The following is a 19,431-nucleotide window of genomic DNA, read 5'->3' on the forward strand; positions in this document are numbered from 1 at the left end:
TTTCGAAGTACACATAGTCACTTGTTTTCCCATAGCGATCAGGAAAACTTGTATCAGCATAAAAACCTATTATAAGTTTCTTTAATTACTTCTAATTTCACTTCTATATTTGTGCTTCTAATTTTGTGCTTCTAATTTTGTCCTTCTAATTAAGTACTTCTAATTTTGTGCTTCTATTTTTGTGCATCTAATTTTGTAAATATAATTTTGTGCTTCCATTTTTGTGCTTCTAATTTTGTGCTTCTAATTAAGTACTTCTATATTTGTGCTTCTAATTTTGTGCTTCTAATTTTGTGCTTCTAATTAAGTACTTCTAATTTTGTGCTTCTATTTTTGTGCATCTAATTTTGTAAATATAATTTTAAGTGCTTCCATTTTTGTGCTTCTAATTTTGTGCTTCTCATGCGTTCATGCATAATTATATAATATGAACTTAACTAGTAACATTTCAAAAATTTCCAAGCGAGGATTACTTTAAACAATTTTATAGTATATTTTAAACATGTAGATACTTTTATCGAAGAAGAGTATATTATTAGTTCAACCAATATCACCGAGGATTTGAAGGAGACCGTAATAAAATGCCTGAAAGTTCCCTGGCTAGCAGTCATAGTGTAATTTTTAATGATTATAAATTTGAAAGGAACTATGTGCAAAAATAGAAGAGACTTTTCACCAAATTAGTATATTTCAATGTTTTTCAATGATCCATCTTTACTTATTATTCAAATATGTTGAGTAATCTAATGGAAGAACTTTGGAGATGTGAATCTCAGGATCAAGCACTGATCTCGGGATCAAGCATTGATCTCAGGATCAAGCACTGATCTCGGGATCAAGCATTGATCTCGGGATCAAGTATTGATCTCGGGATTAAGCATTGATCTCGGGATCAAGCATTGATCTCAGGATGATCTCGGGATCAAGCATTGATCTCAGGATCAAGTATTGATTTCGGGATCAAGCATTGATCTCGGGATCAAGCATTGATCTTGTGGTCAAGCATTGATCTCGAAGTCAAGCATTGATCTCAGGATCAAGCATTGATCTCGGGGTCAAGCATTGATCTAGGGGTCAAGCTTTGATCTCGGGATCAAGCATTGATCTTGGGGTCAAGCATTGATCTCGGTGTCAAGAATTGATCTTGGGATCAAGCATTGATCTCGGGATCAAGCATTGATCTCGGGATCAAGCATTGATCTCGGGATCAAGCATTGATCTCGGGATCAAGCATTGATCTCCATTTTTGACAGGATAAATTTTATTCCTTTTCTATCTCACGTACAGCTGTCATACCCTGCAGGGATAACATAAATCAAGGGATCAAATATTGATCCTCAAATTTAGAAATGCCCACATTGGATATCAAAATCAAGTGTTTAATTGATTGATAGACTTAATTACCATATTACCATACTCAAATACAGTTTTATTGCATAACACAAAGCTGAGCCCAAAAGAAATTGTGTCTTTGCCACAAAATCAAATATTCTAATGCCTAAATCTTTGCAACCTGATAGTGTATACCTTTAACATTTCAAACTTAGATTATTCTATCTAACAGAATTCACTATTCGAAATATTGAGTTGCTTAAACAAAGTAGTTAAAATGTTGATGGCAATGACACAAAATTTGGGCCTGATCGGTTCAGCCGTTTTGATTATTGTATACAAACATTCTGACAGACTATCAAGGAATACTAATATATATATTTCATTTTAAGTGTTGAGAATCCCAAAATCACAACTGACAGGCTGGAATCTGTATGCCTAGGTTCTATTATAAACAAGGTTAAATTCATTTTAAAATATTTATTAAAGATTCAAAATAAAGAACGGAAATTCTAATTAACATTCATCTTAATTTTAATTTTCTATACAAAAGCCGTTCATTAAACATCTTCTAAATAACTTTATAATTTTAAATGTTTAAGCTTGATTAAAAATGGGATTGTAAATTAATGAAATTATGTTGATTTAGAAATATATTTTATCCACTGCAAGCTGCTTCTTTAATAAGAAATTAATGAAATTATGTTGATTTAGAAATATATTTTATCAACTGCAAGCTGCTTCTGTAATAAGAAATTAATGAAATTATGTTGATTTAGAAATATATTTTATCCACTGCAAGCTGCTTTTGTAATAAGAAATTAATGAAATTATGTTGATTTAGAAATATATTTTATCAACTGCAAGCTGCTGTAATAAGAAATTAATGAAATTATGTTGATTTAGAAATATATTTTATCAACTGCAAGCTGCTTCTGTAATAAGAAATTAAAAGGTAGGAAAACAAAAATTCGGAAAATTATTTTTTCAGAAATATTCTTAAATTTCATGTTAAATTTTATAGATTTGTTTTTTCCCTTGAAGGGGCTAATAAACTTGGCGTACTGTCACGTTTTGTCTTTTGCAGTGCGTGTCGTGTACAGCTTGACCTAGCTGCTTAAAATTCGGCCCGGTACTTTAAATGGACTTAAGTTTACAGGAAAAGGGATGGTCCATGCAATTTCAAGTGTTCATAATTTTACAGTCGCTACATGTTTAATTAAACCGATCAAGGAGGAATGAGATATCCTTATTTGTCCAGCAGAGAATTGATAACTTTAAAATATTGTTTAAAAAGAGGGGATAGAAAGAATATGTTAAAATCTTCTCTTTATGGCAGCTCAATCAGAGATTTATAGGGTCCATAACTCCGCTGTGTATCATTTCCAATGAATTTTTTTGTAAATTGCAAAAAAGCAATTTAATGGATTTGTTTACTATTAATCAAATACAGAAAATAAGTTAAAAATCGGAATTTTTGTATCTACATTTCTTTCGGCTTTCATAGAGTGCTTCAAAAAATAAAATATGTAGATAAATACTTCATGGGCATTTTTTTTATTTTGGCTGGCCATAAACTTTTCATTAGGTGAGTGAGTTACCACAAATACCTGGCCTGATCGTAATTTTCAGTGCATTGACTAGATAAATAGTAGAGATTAGTGGATAGTGATACATTTTGGAAACAAAACGCACATTCACCTATGTTTATTTTAAATATCAACAAAAAAAGAAAATAAATGACGAAGACAATTATGTACAGGGCTAGGGTGTGACTGGAACGATTCTGTTCCAGGGAAAAAATTACCTTCCGGACACTTTACCTACACAGGAGGAACCAAAGGATCAAGGTAGAAAACATTTTAGTTTTAATTTAAAAAAAGTATTGTTAACCTCTAGTATCATGCACCGAATTCTCAAGAAATACCCGAACAACATTTCCTTGAAGAACATATGTCACATGTGTCTTCACTCAAATTCTTAATTTCCTATTTCAAACTTAGATAATTTGATCTAACAGAATTAACAGTTTAAAATATCTAAGTTCTACGACTTTATGTCAAAGAAAAAATCATCCGAGTTGTCTTTCAGTCGTCAAGAAATTCAGCTTCTTTAAGAACATGTCCACTTATCTTTTAAAAAAAAAATGAGTCTTTGCCACAATTTATCTTTACAACTTGGTGGTGTAAACCTTTGGTATTTCAAGCTTAGATTATTTGATCAGAGCTGGAAACTTTTCAATGGTGGATATCGGGATTAATGCTTAATCCAGTCTTTTTCTTAATCTCAAGATTAAATATTGCTTGTTCTCCTCTCATTTTTAATCTCCAGATTAATTATCCGATCGGGATTAAGGATATCACATTCTAAAGTTTTCAGCTCTGATAGTATTAATATTTTGAATTATATCTAAGGTTGCGCGCCGATGTTGATTAAGTTGCAAACATATAGAAATTGGAAAAGCAGAGATTTTGTCAAAGACTAAATTCCTTAAAAAAGATATTATCTTTTATTTTTTGAAGGATTACATACGATCATGGTAATTTTGTAAAAGTTATGCTATCTGGAAAGATCTTTGACTTCAGGTAACACTTTTTTTATAGTCATAATATTGATAATAATAAACGCAACAGCTCCTTTGAAGACAAATATATTGTATGTTTTCTCATTTTTGCTTTGAACTTGCAGATTAATATTAACAATTTCTTTTATATTTGGTTTGCCTCTGATCAATAAAACTTTATTTTTCTTAGAATTCAAAAAATAATAAAAAAACGATATTTACACGCTGAATTTGTAAACAGAAATAGGGGTGCAAAGTCCCCTCAAAATTAAAAAAAAGTAAATTAGTAGAATTTGTGTTATGATTCAAATAACCTTCTAGTGGCTCAAATAACCCTTTTGTGGCTCAAATAACCTTTTTGTGACTCAAATAACCTTTTTGTGACTCAAATAACCTTTTTGTGGCTCAAACAACCTTTTTGTGGCTGAAAAAAGTTATGATTTCAATTCTACAATTTTCAAAACCTTCGGAAAATAATAGAATTTTTGTCACCAATTCTGGCTAATTCTAATCTTAGCAATCAAATGGTGTAGATATTTCAAGCTTTGCATTCTCTTACATCAAATAAATTAAGTTTGAAATATCAAAGGATTACTTCATTAGGATGCACAGATTAGATAGTGATTATACAGTGAAACCCTTAATAACGAATACATCGGAAGAATTTATCAAGTGTCGTCTTGACAATTGTTCAATGTGTTTTACACTATATTACGTAAATATCAGTATTTACGAAAATAAATAAATAGCCATGAATATGCGGAAACAGTTTTAAAGAGTTCCATATAATCATTTCATTAAAAAACTAAATATCTGCAACATTCCATTATCAGAAAGTGAAGAATACGACATTTGATGAATTCTTTCGATGTATTCGTTATTAAGGGTTTCACTGTACAATTTCTGTTTGTCGCAAAAACTTAAATCTTTATCATTAAAATTAAGTTAAAAATCCAAAATTGCATTTGATACCTTGTTTTACACATGACTTTGCCTAGTTTATATTTCTGTTGCAATTTTTAAAATCATACTAATAATATTTTATGGAATTCAAAAATAAAAAAATTTCAAAAATAAAAATACCTGAAAAACTTAGATGGATAACTTTCTTTTATTTTTATTTAATTTTGACTTATTTTTATTTTATTTAAATTTATTTTTATTTATTTTGTTTTATTTTTCTTTATTTTATTTTTTTTTAAATTCAATTTTAATCTTTTTTATTTTGTTTTACTTTATTTTTATTTATTTCAAATATTTTTAAGTTTAAAGAATATACTGGAAGTGTCTGTTGCCAACACCTCTGGAACAGAAAAGGTTAGCATTTTTTAACTTTTACATGACCATACAGAGTAATAAATAACTATACAGACCTAGAAGGGACTGCCAGGGGACCATACAGAGAAACACAGGACTATACAGACCTAGAAGGGACTGCCAGAGGGCTATAAAGAGAATATACAGGACTATAAAAACCTAGAAAGGACAATTACGGACCACAGAGAGAAATACAGGACTATATAAACCTAGAATGGACTATTAATACTGCAACCGTGTAATGTACAGGTTGCTACATCTACCGTATAACTCAATAATTTACAGGTTGCTACATGTACAGTGTAACTGTTGGTTGTACAAGTGGCTGTGTGTACAGAAAAGCTGTATGATGTACAGGTTTCTATGCATACAGTGTAATTCAGTATTGTCAGGTTGTTATGTATACAGTGTAACTGTGTTTTGTACAGGTTGCTATGTGTATAGTGTAACTGTGTAATGTACAATTTGTTATGCGTTCATTATAACTTGTATTGTACACTTACAAGTTGCTATGTGTACAGTGTAACTTTGTATTGTGCAGGTTTCTATGAGTGCATTGTAATGGTGTATTGTACAGGTTGCAAAAGTGTAACTGTGTAATGTACAGGTTCCTATGTGTACAGTGTAACTGTGTAATGTACAATTTGCTATGCGTACATCATAACTTGCATTGTACACTTACAAGTTGCTGTGTGTACAGTGTAACTTTATATTGTGCAGTTTTCTTTGAGTGCATTGTAATGGTGTATTGTACAGGCTGCAAAAGTAGGTTGCTATGTCAAGAGTGTAACTGTGTAATGTACAGGTTGCTACATGTACTTCAGTATAACTGAGTAATGTACAGATTACCACGTGTACAGCATATAACTGTGTAATGCACAAGTTTCCATGTTTACAGTGTAACTGCAGTAATGTACAGGTTGCTAGAATTATCCTGCATCCTGAGTATGTGGAGGGGAAGAGAGATCAATCTGATATTGCTCTGATAGAACTTCAACAAGAAATAGTATTTGATTCGGAAAACATCTTTCCAATCTGCCTTCCAGGTTAATTTTTCAATTATAAACCATGTAGTTTTGAGTCTTGACTAAAGACAACTAGACGGGACAAGGTTTTATGTCCACAACAATTTGCGCTTCCTACCATACATTTTAACAAATTGGAAAAAATCATTAGCGTGAAATACAGCGCTTTAGTCTGCACAAGGCTCAAGCAATTTATGAGCGAAATTGCGAAAAAGAAAATACATTCCGTGCAGAAGGTGAAACCCTGTTTGAATCCTAGTGAAGGTTTTAACATTTTTTCCGGATCAATTAAAATCAGTAAATTAGCCTTTTGGAACCTTTCCTGAAATCATTACCCCTATACAGAGAGCTAGGTGTTTTATGTGATGCATTTTTGATTGACAATTTTTAAAGGAACCATTCACTTATTAGAGTAATTTCAGTAAATAGCTTAATAGCTATTGATTGGTATTGTTCTTCCCTTTAAATTCATCCATGTTCTTTGTCTATGTCATGTCTTCACTATTCATTATGCGGAGACATTATAGACACATCTTTACAGCCAATTACCCTTTTCATAAAATAAACTCTAGCAGACATAATAATATTATGGCTTTTTAAATTAAGTATTTCAATCCTAATTCATTACAAAGACGATATCGAATTCGTCACTGAATTCCCATGGTAATTGGGACACCCTGTATATTTTATCTATACCGAACGCGGCATTGCATAAACGAACCAAAAATGCGTAATGGTTAATTGATTGCCGTAAGGAACGTCGTCTATGTATGGCTAACACATACAGGGTGTCCCAAAAAACATGGGAATTCAGTGACGAATTCGATATCGTCTTTTCAGATAATTCTTTGATTTAGTAAAGTGATACCTACTGAGAAAGCTGTAATCTATAAGAGTTTCGTCTGCTATGTTTACATTTTGTTTGTTTATGTTTTGACTGCAACCGGTTGTACTTAGTAAAACAATAAAAATTACAGTATACAAACAGAGTAAACTTGTCCGAATTCACTGTTCATCTTGGGAGACATTATAGACACATCTGTGCAGTCTTTTACCCTTTTCATTAAATAAACTCTAGCAGACATAATAATAATGGCTTTTGAAATTAGGTATTACAATGCTAATTCATAACAAAGACGATATCGAATTCGTCACTGAATTCCCATGTTTTTTGGGACACCCTGTATATGGAATTGAAATATAATGATCTTAAATTTTCTATGGCTGTTTTTACTAAAAAACAGCTAATTTAGTGTTTAAGGCAAAGGTGTACTATACCTTTACGCTGGAATTCTGAAATATAATTAAGCTTTTTCTCCGACCAAAGTTATCTTTGACATGTATGCCTGTTTAGTTTACCATGAAATTACCCAAATAAGTGAACTCTGTCCCTCTAACAGCGACAGGAAAGGTTCTGTAAGTGGTAAGGCCTTTACAAATCCAAATTGATCCTGCAGAAATTGGAAAACCTAATAATGATTATATTTCAAGGTGTAGATAGTAAAGACTATGGTGTACAGGCCAATAATGATTATATTTCAAGGTGTAGATAGTAAAGACTATGGTAGGCCAATAATGATTATATTTCAAGGTGTAGATAGTAAAGACTATGGTGTACAGGCCAATAATGATTATATTTCAAGGTGTAGATAGTAAAGACTATGGTGTACAGGCCAATAATGATTATATTTCAAGGTGTAGATAGTAAAGATTATGGTGTACAGGCCAAGATATCTGGATGGGGAACTCTGTATGAAAGATATGCAGTTGAAGTAATTTTTGTAATTTTATTTTGTTTTGGTAATTTTATGAAATTTAAAGAAAAAAACAACATAAAAAACAAACAAATTTAGCATTTTAAGAACATTTGCATCAAAACATCACTTTTATCTGTAAAGTTAAAAATGCACCCAGATTGTGCATTATCTCAGTAAAACTATTGTTTTAATAGAACAAGATTGGTTGCCACACAAATGTTGAGGGCCCGGCCAAGTTTGAAAAGTGTCGACAAGAGTTTGTTCTTGAAGGAGATATTATGGGACAGTGTTTGAACTCTGCTCCTCCAGTTTGGTTGAGGTATTTTAGTTATATTTTTTTCAAAAAAAGGGATATTCAACCACCAATTGAATTATGAAATTACAAGTAAAAAATTACATTTTTTATAAACCTTGATGTAATGTTGCACTTTTACTTAATCCGATCTGATTCAACAATTGTATACAGTCCATTTATGGACAGAAGGAGATTGTCAATGTAATGCAACATTGCTGACCCGTAGCTCCTCAAATGTTAGTTTAGCATGAGAAAAATATTATTTGTTGCATCATAAAAAAGGTTCTTTTTCTTCTCAGTAACCCTTTAGTAAAAGAACTTATGATTAAAAACATGTAAGACTTCAACTTAAATTAAAATTTAATTATACTTATATCAATAATTTTACTATTCAAAATCTTAGTAGGCAGATTTCTTTAAATATAGCACAGTTAAATTGAAATACAGTGAGGATAAAAATGTTTGTTACTGTAATTTGTTGAATTTGTTATAAACAACAACATTGAAAATTCCTGACACTACGTAGGGATGTGTGCTTTTTTATTTGGTTTGTTACCTTTTTGTTAACAATCCATTTAAGTAGTTTTTTCATTTGTTCAAAAAATATAAGTTGTTTGTTCTCAAAATTATCGTCGATTTCATTCTATTTTGTTTGTTTTCTCACAAACAAACGAGCGTTCAGTAAAATTGTTTTTTTTTATCAAAAACTTTTAGAAAATTCGTTTTTTCAGGAATAAATCGATATATTTTTAGTTTCTTTGAACGATTTAATTTTTTTTTGTATATCAAGGATTGTTAAAGTTTTGTTAGTACACAAAAAGGATGTACATTTCTAAACCTAAATAGTTTTCAATTAACCTTGAGGATATGCTTGTTGAAAATACTAATTACAAAAATGTTCACTTTATCCTTACGTTCAGTGAAGAATGCATGAAGCTGCATTCTGAGATTCCTGACGCAGCCAAGAATCTGTCAGTTATAAAAACAAACCACAGAAAGATAACATGCTATCCTACAGACAGCATTAATTCAACGGATAACTGTAAGTGTTATATTGATCAAATAATTAGAATTTTGTACTGTTTAAGCAGACATTTTTTGGAAGGGATTTGACTTCTTCTCTGTCTTGAAACTTTAAAAACATTTAATATTTCAAACGGTAACCATCAGGTCTAGCAGAGTTCAAAAATTGAAATATCATAAGACTGCGCAAAGATATAGGAACAGGAAAATCAGAGTTTATATTTTTGCATTGAATCTACTACAAGCTATTAGTATTCCTCGACTTAGGAGTATGTTTTAGAAGTTTAACCCATGAAGTTTGTCCAATATATATGAATTGTTCTGCAACAACTGAATTCCTGAAAGATTCACAGCTATGAACACTTTATCTATTCGATCTTGTTTCTGAAAATTTTATTTTTGTTCAAATTTTTTATTTTAATTAAAAGACGGTTGGTGCGCAACATGTGTCGAAGATGCCGCGGAAAATGAGCCTGGATACTGCTCAGCAGCGACACCATTGGTCAGTTTCTCAAATAAACAATTTCGTTTTCTAAATATAGAATGATTCCAGAATTTAGGATGCTGGCACTGAAAATACAAGTTCTGTCGGACATAACTCTGCCTGGGGTATGTGTGACAGCAAGTGCTCTGTTCGGGACACAGACAAAACTCTCTCAACTGATATTGTAGAGGTAAAAATATTATGAGACACAGATAACACTTTTTTCCAATAGTTTAGAGATCCAGAAAAAAAGCTCTTTAACTGTTATTGTAGTGTTTAAGACAAAAAACCAATCCTCTTTTGCAGTGTTCACACGTAAAAAAACGAAAATTATCTTCGATATTAAAATTAGAAATATGATTAAAAGTTTAAAGAGTTCATGTTTAATTGTATTTAAGTTGCTGTAAACTGCATGCCAAATAAAAAAAATTGAAAATTGCATTATTTCCTCAAAAATCTATATACTTACTAAACAAGATATATTTGTAGTTTAGTATCTATATACAAACTAAACAAGGTATATTTGTAGTCTAGTATTCATATACTAACTAAACAAGATATATTTGTAGTCTAGTATCTATATACTGACTAAACAAGGTATATTTGTAGTCTAGTATTCATATACTAACTAAACATTAACAAGATATATTTGTAGTCTAGTATCTATATACTAACTAAACAAGATATATTTGTAGTCTAGTACCTATATACTAACTAAACAAGATATATTTGTAGTTTAGTATAAATATACTAACTAAACAATGTATATTTGTAGTCTAGTATAAATATACTAACTAAACAATGTATATTTGTAGTCTAGTATATCTATATACTAGCTAAACAAGATATATTTGTAGTCTAGTGTCTATATACTAACTAAACAATGTATATTTGTAGTCTAGTATCAATATACTAACTAAACAATGTAAATTTGTAGTCTAGTATCTATATACTAACTAAACAAGAGTGTATAAACCGAACTCGAGGAGCGGACTCCCTGGCTATGAAGGCTCGAGTGGACAGAGAGCTGTGTGCTATTTCTAGCTTGGTAAAACATATTTTTATTAGTTGTTCCCAATTAACATGATAATTTTAGAAATATGAAGATGTCCTCTTTTCTTTTATTCTAATATTAATACTAGCTAAAGTGCCCTGTGTAATTATAAACTTTTGACGATGATTCAAGTGCTGACTTTCGATTACAAAATTATCTATTAGATATAAATTTTCTCTTATTCACTTCTTTTACTTTTTGTCCAGCGGATTCATTAGGATGTATGCTATTGCTAAGGGAACTCCATAAGTTTAAAGATTGTTGAATTACAGACCAAAGAGCGATTGGATTTAAAATAAAGAAACCAAACGTATCTGGCCAGCTCTGATTTATAGTCCTGAGGCCGAATTCAAAGAATTTGAACTGCAGGTTTAGACACGGTTTAAATATGAGACGCGGTTCAAATTAGGTTGGTTCCACTTTAAATTATAATCAATGTTTTGAGATTTGTACCGTAGCTTAATTGAAACTGCTTATTGGCGGTTCAGCGAGGCGGTTCAATTTTTTTTTCGGCCTCTGGGTGTTCTTATTTGAATATATATATATTTGAATATATTACTACCGATAACAGGTCTAATGAAACAACGCAATGTATCAAGCAAAAAAAAGACACCCTGCCGTTATTTACATTTCATAATGATGTCTAAATGGAACACCTTGTATTAGTGATTTAGTAGTATGTTTTGAACTAGAATGAAACTGTGAGTATATTTGAACAAGAAAAAGATGGCAAATATAAAAGGGTGAGCCATTTTTTTCAGATTTTCCTATTTGAATAATGTTTGTTTTAATAAAAAAGAATTTAATCACGTTATTTAATCTGCCATTTTTAAGAGAATTTATAACACATATTTGCAGGGTTATACAGTTTTTACAAGTTTTTACCACAAACTAAAACTGTCTAATCCCTATTTCTTTTAAACCTGATGGTGTAAACCTTAAATATTTCAAATTTATGCTTTTTGGTCCAACGGAATTCACTGCTTGAAACAAATATTAAAGATCTACGACATCGGGTTGCTGAGATATATGGATCATAATTTGGGTTTGTGGCAAAAACTCATTTTCGTTGCTCCTTATCGAGAAGCATTTCTATATTCCGGGGCTTAGCAAGTTTTTCAAAATTTTTTGCATTGCTTTTCTTTCCTAAAACTAAAAGAGATTTTATTAAAAGGATTGTTTAATAATGACTTGAGGATTTACATTGGAACAACAATAAAGAATATTTACAGAATTAAACAATTTAATAGTGACTTGTGGATTTACACTGGAGGAACAATGAAGAATGTTAACAGAATTAAACAATTTTCAAGCCTGAAATACGACGATATTTTTTCTCATTGTAAATCAGATTAAAAATTAATTGTAATTTTGTAAATGCTGGGATATGTAATTTTGTAAATGTTGAGTTATGTAATTTTGTAAATGTTGAGTTACTTCAAATTATTTCTGTCGCTTAATTAACACATGTGTTAAAATAAACTTGATTTAAAATAACAGACAAAAAATAAAAACCCGGATAGTCTCAAGCTTTATTTCAATTAATTAAATTAATAAAGAAATTGATTCTTTGCTATGCAAACTCAAACTGTCTACTTCCGAAATCTTTGCAACCTGATGGAGAAATCTTTTATATTTCAAACTTAAAACATGTAATCTATTAAAATGTATAGTTTGAAATATCTAAGGTTAACTTGGTTGAAAAGATAAAGGGATTAGAAAATCAGTTAATGACTTAGTTCAGTTCTTTACTAAGGTTGACGAGGAAAATAGGATTACGTGGGGAGGAAGCTCATCATGTCAGGTTGGTTAGTTTCGTTAATTAATAATTAATTCAAACAAGATAATTAATCAATAAATATTTTTAATTGAAAATTTTTTGTTTATGAACATTAATTACAAACATGTCATTTACAACTATCTAGCTTTTTCTTTCCAAAAAGTATTTAGTAATGACAAAAAAAAGCTCGAAAGGATTGTCAACGTATTTTCACTTGACATTCCTTTTATAGAGTCGCTTGTACAATTTGCAGAGGTACCATTGAATCTTTATCTCAGCAACAGCGGGGAACGGATCATCATTTTTTAATATTAAAAAATGTTGAATTTTGAACAAAGAAATTATTTTGCACAATTTGACCAATATGAGACTATGAATTTATCTTGTCCTGGTTAGCCCTGTAATGAAAACATAAAGAACCCACATATATATTTGTGAAATTGGAAGTTAGATAATTATTCGTCTAAAGAAATAAATGATTTATCAAAAAAATAACAAATATAAAACGTAAAGAATGTGTTCGCTCTAAAATTTAAAATTTTTACATGAAAATTTTTTGATTTTATACAATTAATATCTATGGAAAATCAGTGTCACCTATAAAGCATGCGACTTCAAAGACGACTTTTTTATTAATTATCATAATCATTTATTTTGTCCTTGAAAGCTTATTGTTTGTTTGATTGTGTTTAAGGTTGACTCTGGGTCTAGTTTATATACACTAGACTCTGAACTAAGACCAACCCTGCTTGGAATAGCTTCTAGAGTTTCCAACTGCTCTCTGAAGAACGTGAATGTTCTCTACTCCAGGTATGTTCTCTACTCCAGGTATGTTCTCTACTCCAGGTATGTTCTCTACTCCAGGTATGTTCTCTACTCCAGGTATGTTCTCTACTCCAGGTATGTTCTCTACTCCAGGTATGTTCTCTACTCCAGGTATGTTCTCTACTCCAGGTATGTTCTCTACTCCAGGTATGTTCTCTACTCCAGGTATGTTCTCTACTCCAGGTATGTTCTCTACTCCAGGTATGTTCTCTACTCCAGGTATGTTCTCTACTCCAGGTATGTTCTCTACTCCAGGTATGTTCTCTACTCCAGGTATGTTCTCTACTCCAGGTATGTTCTCTACTCCAGGTATGTTCTCTACTCCAGGTATGTTCTCTACTCCAGGTATGTTCTCTACTCCAGGTATGTTCTCTACTCCAGGTATGTTCTCTACTCCAGGTATGTTCTCTACTCCAGGTATGTTCTCTACTCCAGGTATGTTCTCTACTCCAGGTATGTTCTCTACTCCAGGTATGTTCTCTACTCCAGGTATGTTCTCTACTCCAGGTATGTTCTCTACTCCAGGTATGTTCTCTACTCCAGGTATGTTCTCTACTCCAGGTATGTTCTCTACTCCAGGTATGTTCTCTACTCCAGGTATGTTCTCTACTCCAGGTATGTTCTCTACTCCAGGTATGTTCTCTACTCCAGGTATGTTCTCTACTCCAGGTATGTTCTCTACTCCAGGTATGTTCTCTACTCCAGGTATGTTCTCTACTCCAGGTATGTTCTCTACTCCAGGTATGTTCTCTACTCCAGGTATGTTCTCTACTCCAGGTATGTTCTCTACTCCAGGTATGTTCTCTACTCCAGGTANAACACCTAATACAGTCCAGTAGGAATTGTAAACAAACACCTACTACAGTCTGGTAGGAATTGTAAACAAACACCTACTTCAGGCTAGCAAGAATTGTAAACAAACACCTAATACAGTCCAGTAGGAATTGTAAACAATTACCTACTACAGTCTGGTAGGAATTGTAAACAAACACCTACTTCAGTCTAGTAAGAATTGTAAACAAACACCTAATACAGTCCAGTAGGAATTGTAAACAAACACCAACTTCAGTCTCTTAGGAATTGTAAACAAACACTTATTACATACAGTCTGGTAGGAATTGTAAACAAACACCTACACTTCAGTCTATTAAGAATTGTATACAATCACCCACTACACATTATTAGTTTTAAGAATATGAAAAGTTGTTTAAATTTCGATAATAAGAGATATATGTGTCCGTCATTTCTGCAGAAAAATACGGCGTTGGCGGATTCTCTTTTAAGTTTTAATTGATGCAATTATTTTATATGATTATTAAATATATATTTTTTACGTGATAATCAAGAAAAATATAACAATTTATCGCCACAGACTGTAGTAAATGCAGTTTGAGCATGCCTATATAAACTGCGTTGTACCAAAGACTTTGCTAATTAAAGATAGCGCATCAGAAAATCTACGCAAATTTGACGCATTTTCTGGGGTACTAAAAGATCGTAACAAAGGTCGTTCTTCTCCATAAATGCTGTCATTTCATAATGTCGTCTTTTGTAATTGTAAGGAATTAAATAGTTATTTAGAAAACAAACAAGGAAACAACTTTAGTTTTTCTATCTTGAAATATTTAATTTGTCCATAGTCCATAAAAGTGACTAGTGGAAAGACAATTAGCATAATTTACAGAATTCATCACTTTTTAAGTTGAAATAACGACGATATCTTCCTCATTGTTACCAAGATAAATGTTTAAATGGTACCGTTGTTGATAGGACCTGTAATGGGTTGGTAACTTGAAATTAAATCTATCAGTCCCTTAGAACATTTACTTTTGGTTTGAAGTAAATTAAAAGAAAATTAATGTCACGTATCTTGTATGCATGTAACCTTTGCTTTTCAACAGTAATCAATTATTTCATTACTTTTTCATTCAAGATTGAATTCTCTCTCTACCTGATTTAAATGAATTATTGAAAAGTATAACTTCATAATATTTATTTAACAATGTAATAGTTTTTACAAAATCGGGATATTTCTCTGTAAGGAATTCCTATGATCCAATTAAAGAGCCTTCCTCCAAACTTTTTTCTTTTTGGATCTGCTGGCATTGTAAACGCAGACTCTCCTATTCTTTGTTGGCTTGGCAGTTGGGTATCGTAAATACTTTGCTTGGCAGTGGCACCGACGAACCTGATTTTATCAGAATTGTTCATTGAACTTGTATACATAATACTCCGAAATTTGAAAACGAAATTTAGACAATCTCCATGTTCACTGCTCAATTGCAGTATTTTATGTTCATTGAACTATTTAATCAAAAATTGAGTCCAAAAGTCGTCTTTTTATTTCCCAGTTTTATTTTCACCAATGTATTTCTTTAATCAACCTTTTTAAAATCCTCCAATAATTCATGTCTCAAAACTATTGTAATCAACTTTAAAAGACTTCTAAGTAAAAGGTCGTCCATTAATTCGCATTTTTAACGAAACTTTTTTCTTTAATGTGATTTTTAATGTGATTTTTTTTCTTTAATGGTGGATATTTTGGAAACAAAATCCTCATAAATCAATTGCTCTTCTTAATCGCCTAAAATTCTATTCCATAGAACCTCAGGAACAATATTTGACGACATCTGAAAATTTTCACTAACAATTATTGGCTATTTTTAATACAAAAGAGATGCGTAACTTTATCACAAATTCAGCTATAATTCACCAGACGATCCGTATATCCAACAAATGATTAAATAAATTTTAAAATACAAATAAATATCGTTAATTTTAGCTATTTTTAGCACAAAACATTCACAATTGAGTTAAATAACTAAGGTTTTAATGTCGATCGCTAGACTCTCAAACAACCAAAATAACCAATGACGTCAAAATACAGCTGTACTGGCGTACACAATAGTCGGATAAATTTCCAACGCCTCGTCTTTATAATTAGCAAAGTCTTTGCGTTGTACATTGTCTGAGGATCTAACTGTGCTAATCCTTAAATACGTAAAAATTGTAAACGACTTAACTATCTATACATTGTTATTATATTATATACCTGCGTAATATTGTGAAAACATATTGGAATTTAACATTTAAAATATAGAATTTGGTTAATAAGATCAGTTAGAATCAGAACTCTGCTATGATTACATGTAGAGTAATTTTACCCCTTTGAAATAAGTCGGATTGAGATCATACCTCGTTAAAGGGTAGAGATCGATTAAGGGCTTGATAAGTAGTCAATGCTTTTGTCCCTGTGTGGCATTTAGAGTCTTAGAAATAGCTTGATTGATAGCTACGCTTGTGTCCCTGTGTGGCATTTAGAGGCATAGGAATAGTTTGATTGATACGCTTGTGTCCTACGTGTGGCATTTATAGCCTGAATAATAGCTAGATTAATAAGCTACGCTTGTGTCCCTTTGTTGCATTTAGAGCCCGGTGGCTTGTGCCCTGGTTGACTAGATAGCGGACGGGTTCTGCCTGGAACGATACAGTTTGGTGGACGAACATTTAAGAGTATTGCATTTACTACAAGTCTACAATAAATTAATTATTAAGGGGTTACACGTCTACCAGAAAGTGAAAACCTGAGGTAAACAGTAGCGTATTTAGGCGGGGGGGGGATTCCGCACAGTCGTCTCCTATGGAATTACTCTTTATCACATCAGAGCTGAAAACTTTAGAATGGTGGATATCGGGATTAAGGCTTAATCCACTCTTTTTCTTAATATCCAGATTAAATAAGGCTTGTTCTCCTCTCATTTTTAATCTTCAGATTAACTAAGAGAGCAAGAGTATTTAGGCGGGGGGGGGGGGGGTAGGAATCCTCTTGGCCCCTCTAAGATTCTTAGTGAAGGGTTAAACTAGGTGGAAAAGGTAAACCATGAGTTTTTACACATCTGATCCTTGGCGCTTCGCGCAATCCTAAACTTAACCTTAATATTTCCCTCTTTTACGAATTAGAAAAATAATAGGACAAGACCCATGTTTTCTCATTTGTGCGACTGTCTGAATGTGACAGAGTTGAGAAGGTAAGATATTTTAACCCTGCTGTAAATAGGGGCCAGAGGAGGGGGTACAGAATACACACTGCACAGGGTTAAAACAATGATAATATATCATGTGTATTAAGATGTTCGTTTATTGATCATGAACTGTGGTTATTTAACATATTTATATTTGAATATTATTCTTAATTTGCTTTGTAAATATAATATTCCTAATAATAAAACTTGTCAAATACCTAAATATAGATCAAGAAAGCTCACATATTCAACAGAAGGATTACAGAACAGTACTCGGAATTGAGACGCTGAATAGTAAACACACCTTCATCAAGAAACATCCTTCTAGGTCCTTTACCAGCACCATATGAGACTCTTGTTTAAAAATGTTCTAAAAAACTCAAACAATATACATTCATTCTTTTCTTTACGCAACTGCAATGATGATTGGAATGCCAAATATCTAATATTTTTAATGTTAAGGGTTATTCACTACTTGGATTGGATAAACAGTACAACTGGAGGTCAGAATTTATCACAATTACGCAAAAGAAAGATATATACGAGCCATAAAGAAATTGAGTAATTGCAGCCTCAAACTCTAATTTTCTAACCCCTACATCTGTGCAACCCAACCCAATGTCACTCATATATATAAAAAAATCTAAGTTTGCACCTTCAAGTTGTAAAGATATGGGGATTTGAAAATTTTAGTATATGGCTTACATTTAGTTCCTTTCAAGTTTTAAGCGTTGCCAGTTAGATTTTGAAAACACTTTGCAAAAAATAATTAAATTTTTGAAGAAGAAAAATTATCTATAGTCAATGCTAACACCAAGTGTTATCCCTGAGTTTTCCCTAGAAAAATCAGCTAATTTGGTTCAGCCGTTTGACCAGCTAAATCTAACAAATATATATAGGCTTTTAGGGCGCTTCGCGCTCATCTTCTATTTAAATTGTGAACATGTTCTTTTTGTTTACATTTTAAATTAAAGAAGAAAAAATTCGCGGATTTTCAAGAATTTAATTTTTTTTTACAAAATTAAAAACCTTTAAAACACTTTTTTTTCTTTTTACCATTCATAGCAAAGAGCTTTTTATATAGACAACTAGCAGAAGCGTCTTACGTTGCTCGTGAAATTTAAAAAAATTGAATTTTAAAGAAACAAAATTTTATCTTTTTTAGTCTTTTTAGGGTACCAATTGGTTCCCCCCCCCCCAAAAATCCAGCAAATTTGGTCCAGCCGTTTGACCAGCTATAGTTAACATATATAAAATATATATATGAGCGAAGAACTTTATCATCTAGACAAAGGTTACAAAACCAACTGTACACATGCTTTATAAATGAGATTTTATTCTACTAATAACATAATTATTTTGCAACTTACGTAACTTTATCCAATCTGTGCCAGGTTTTAAAAATGTTTGCTCTGCTTAATCAAAAATTTAAAATTAAAATTAAAAATAAAAACGACCAAGAAAAAAATATTTTATTCAAATAGAAACTATATATTGATTTTTTTAATTTTTTCTTGTAGCTTAGATTATTAAATATGCGATAATGTTTTTTGATAACTATAAAAGTTTTTTTTGTTGTTGACTTTTTATTGTCAATTTACTTCCTTATATATTTTGTTTACAAGTACTTATTATTTCAGAATTGGGTTGTTCGGTTTCAGGAGATAAAAACTAATTCTACTTTTAACATTTAAAATGATTTAATGTAACTATAGGAACATGAAACAATAAACTTTTATAAAAACATTGCTTAACTTGCACTGAGAGTTTTGATATTTTAGCTTTCAGAAAAAGGTGGAGAAAGGTTAGAGTGACTAGGGCTGGGCAACGTTCCATTAACAAATGGCAAGTTTTTAAAGTAACGGACAAGTCCGTTAACGACAGGCAAAGCAGTTGATTTTTAAAATCGTTAACGAACGGAAATAGTTGTTCTTCTTTTGATGTTTTTGATTTT

General features: G+C 31.5%; 1 protein-coding gene across 7 annotated transcripts in view; it reads left to right on the forward strand.

Annotated features, from left to right (window-relative positions):
- The window catches only part of LOC111703845 (uncharacterized), a 32,432-nt gene extending 13,209 nt beyond the window's left edge, over nt 1-19,223 (forward strand). For 3 of the 7 annotated variants that reach the window (XM_023475911.1, XM_023475915.1, XM_023475913.1), the window contains exons 4-21: nt 540-614; nt 1,725-1,791; nt 2,047-2,091; nt 3,091-3,182; nt 3,855-3,917; nt 5,161-5,212; nt 6,132-6,258; nt 7,933-8,009; nt 8,189-8,313; nt 9,210-9,331; nt 9,741-9,814; nt 9,873-9,986; nt 10,734-10,844; nt 11,543-11,593; nt 12,607-12,654; nt 13,325-14,268; nt 17,940-17,980; nt 19,118-19,223. In XM_023475911.1, coding sequence (XP_023331679.1) covers nt 540-614; nt 1,725-1,791; nt 2,047-2,091; nt 3,091-3,182; nt 3,855-3,917; nt 5,161-5,212; nt 6,132-6,258; nt 7,933-8,009; nt 8,189-8,313; nt 9,210-9,331; nt 9,741-9,814; nt 9,873-9,986; nt 10,734-10,844; nt 11,543-11,593; nt 12,607-12,654; nt 13,325-14,268; nt 17,940-17,980; nt 19,118-19,152 — 2,263 coding nt within the window. In that variant the 3' untranslated portion in view covers nt 19,153-19,223. Of the gene's footprint in view, nt 1-539; nt 615-1,724; nt 1,792-2,046; nt 2,092-2,111; nt 2,157-3,090; nt 3,183-3,854; nt 3,918-5,160; nt 5,213-6,131; nt 6,259-7,932; nt 8,010-8,188; nt 8,314-9,209; nt 9,332-9,740; nt 9,815-9,872; nt 9,987-10,733; nt 10,845-11,542; nt 11,594-12,606; nt 12,655-13,324; nt 14,269-17,939; nt 17,981-19,117 lie in introns of all 7 variants that reach the window. The other 4 variants (XM_023475918.1, XM_023475917.1, XM_023475912.1 and 1 more) reach the window with 4 other exon arrangements.
- The last annotated feature ends 208 nt before the right edge of the window (nt 19,224-19,431 follow it).

This window comes from Eurytemora carolleeae, unplaced genomic scaffold (genome assembly GCF_000591075.1).
Source record: "Eurytemora carolleeae unplaced genomic scaffold, Eaff_2.0 scaffold555, whole genome shotgun sequence".
Taxonomy (NCBI): domain Eukaryota; kingdom Metazoa; phylum Arthropoda; class Copepoda; order Calanoida; family Temoridae; genus Eurytemora; species Eurytemora carolleeae.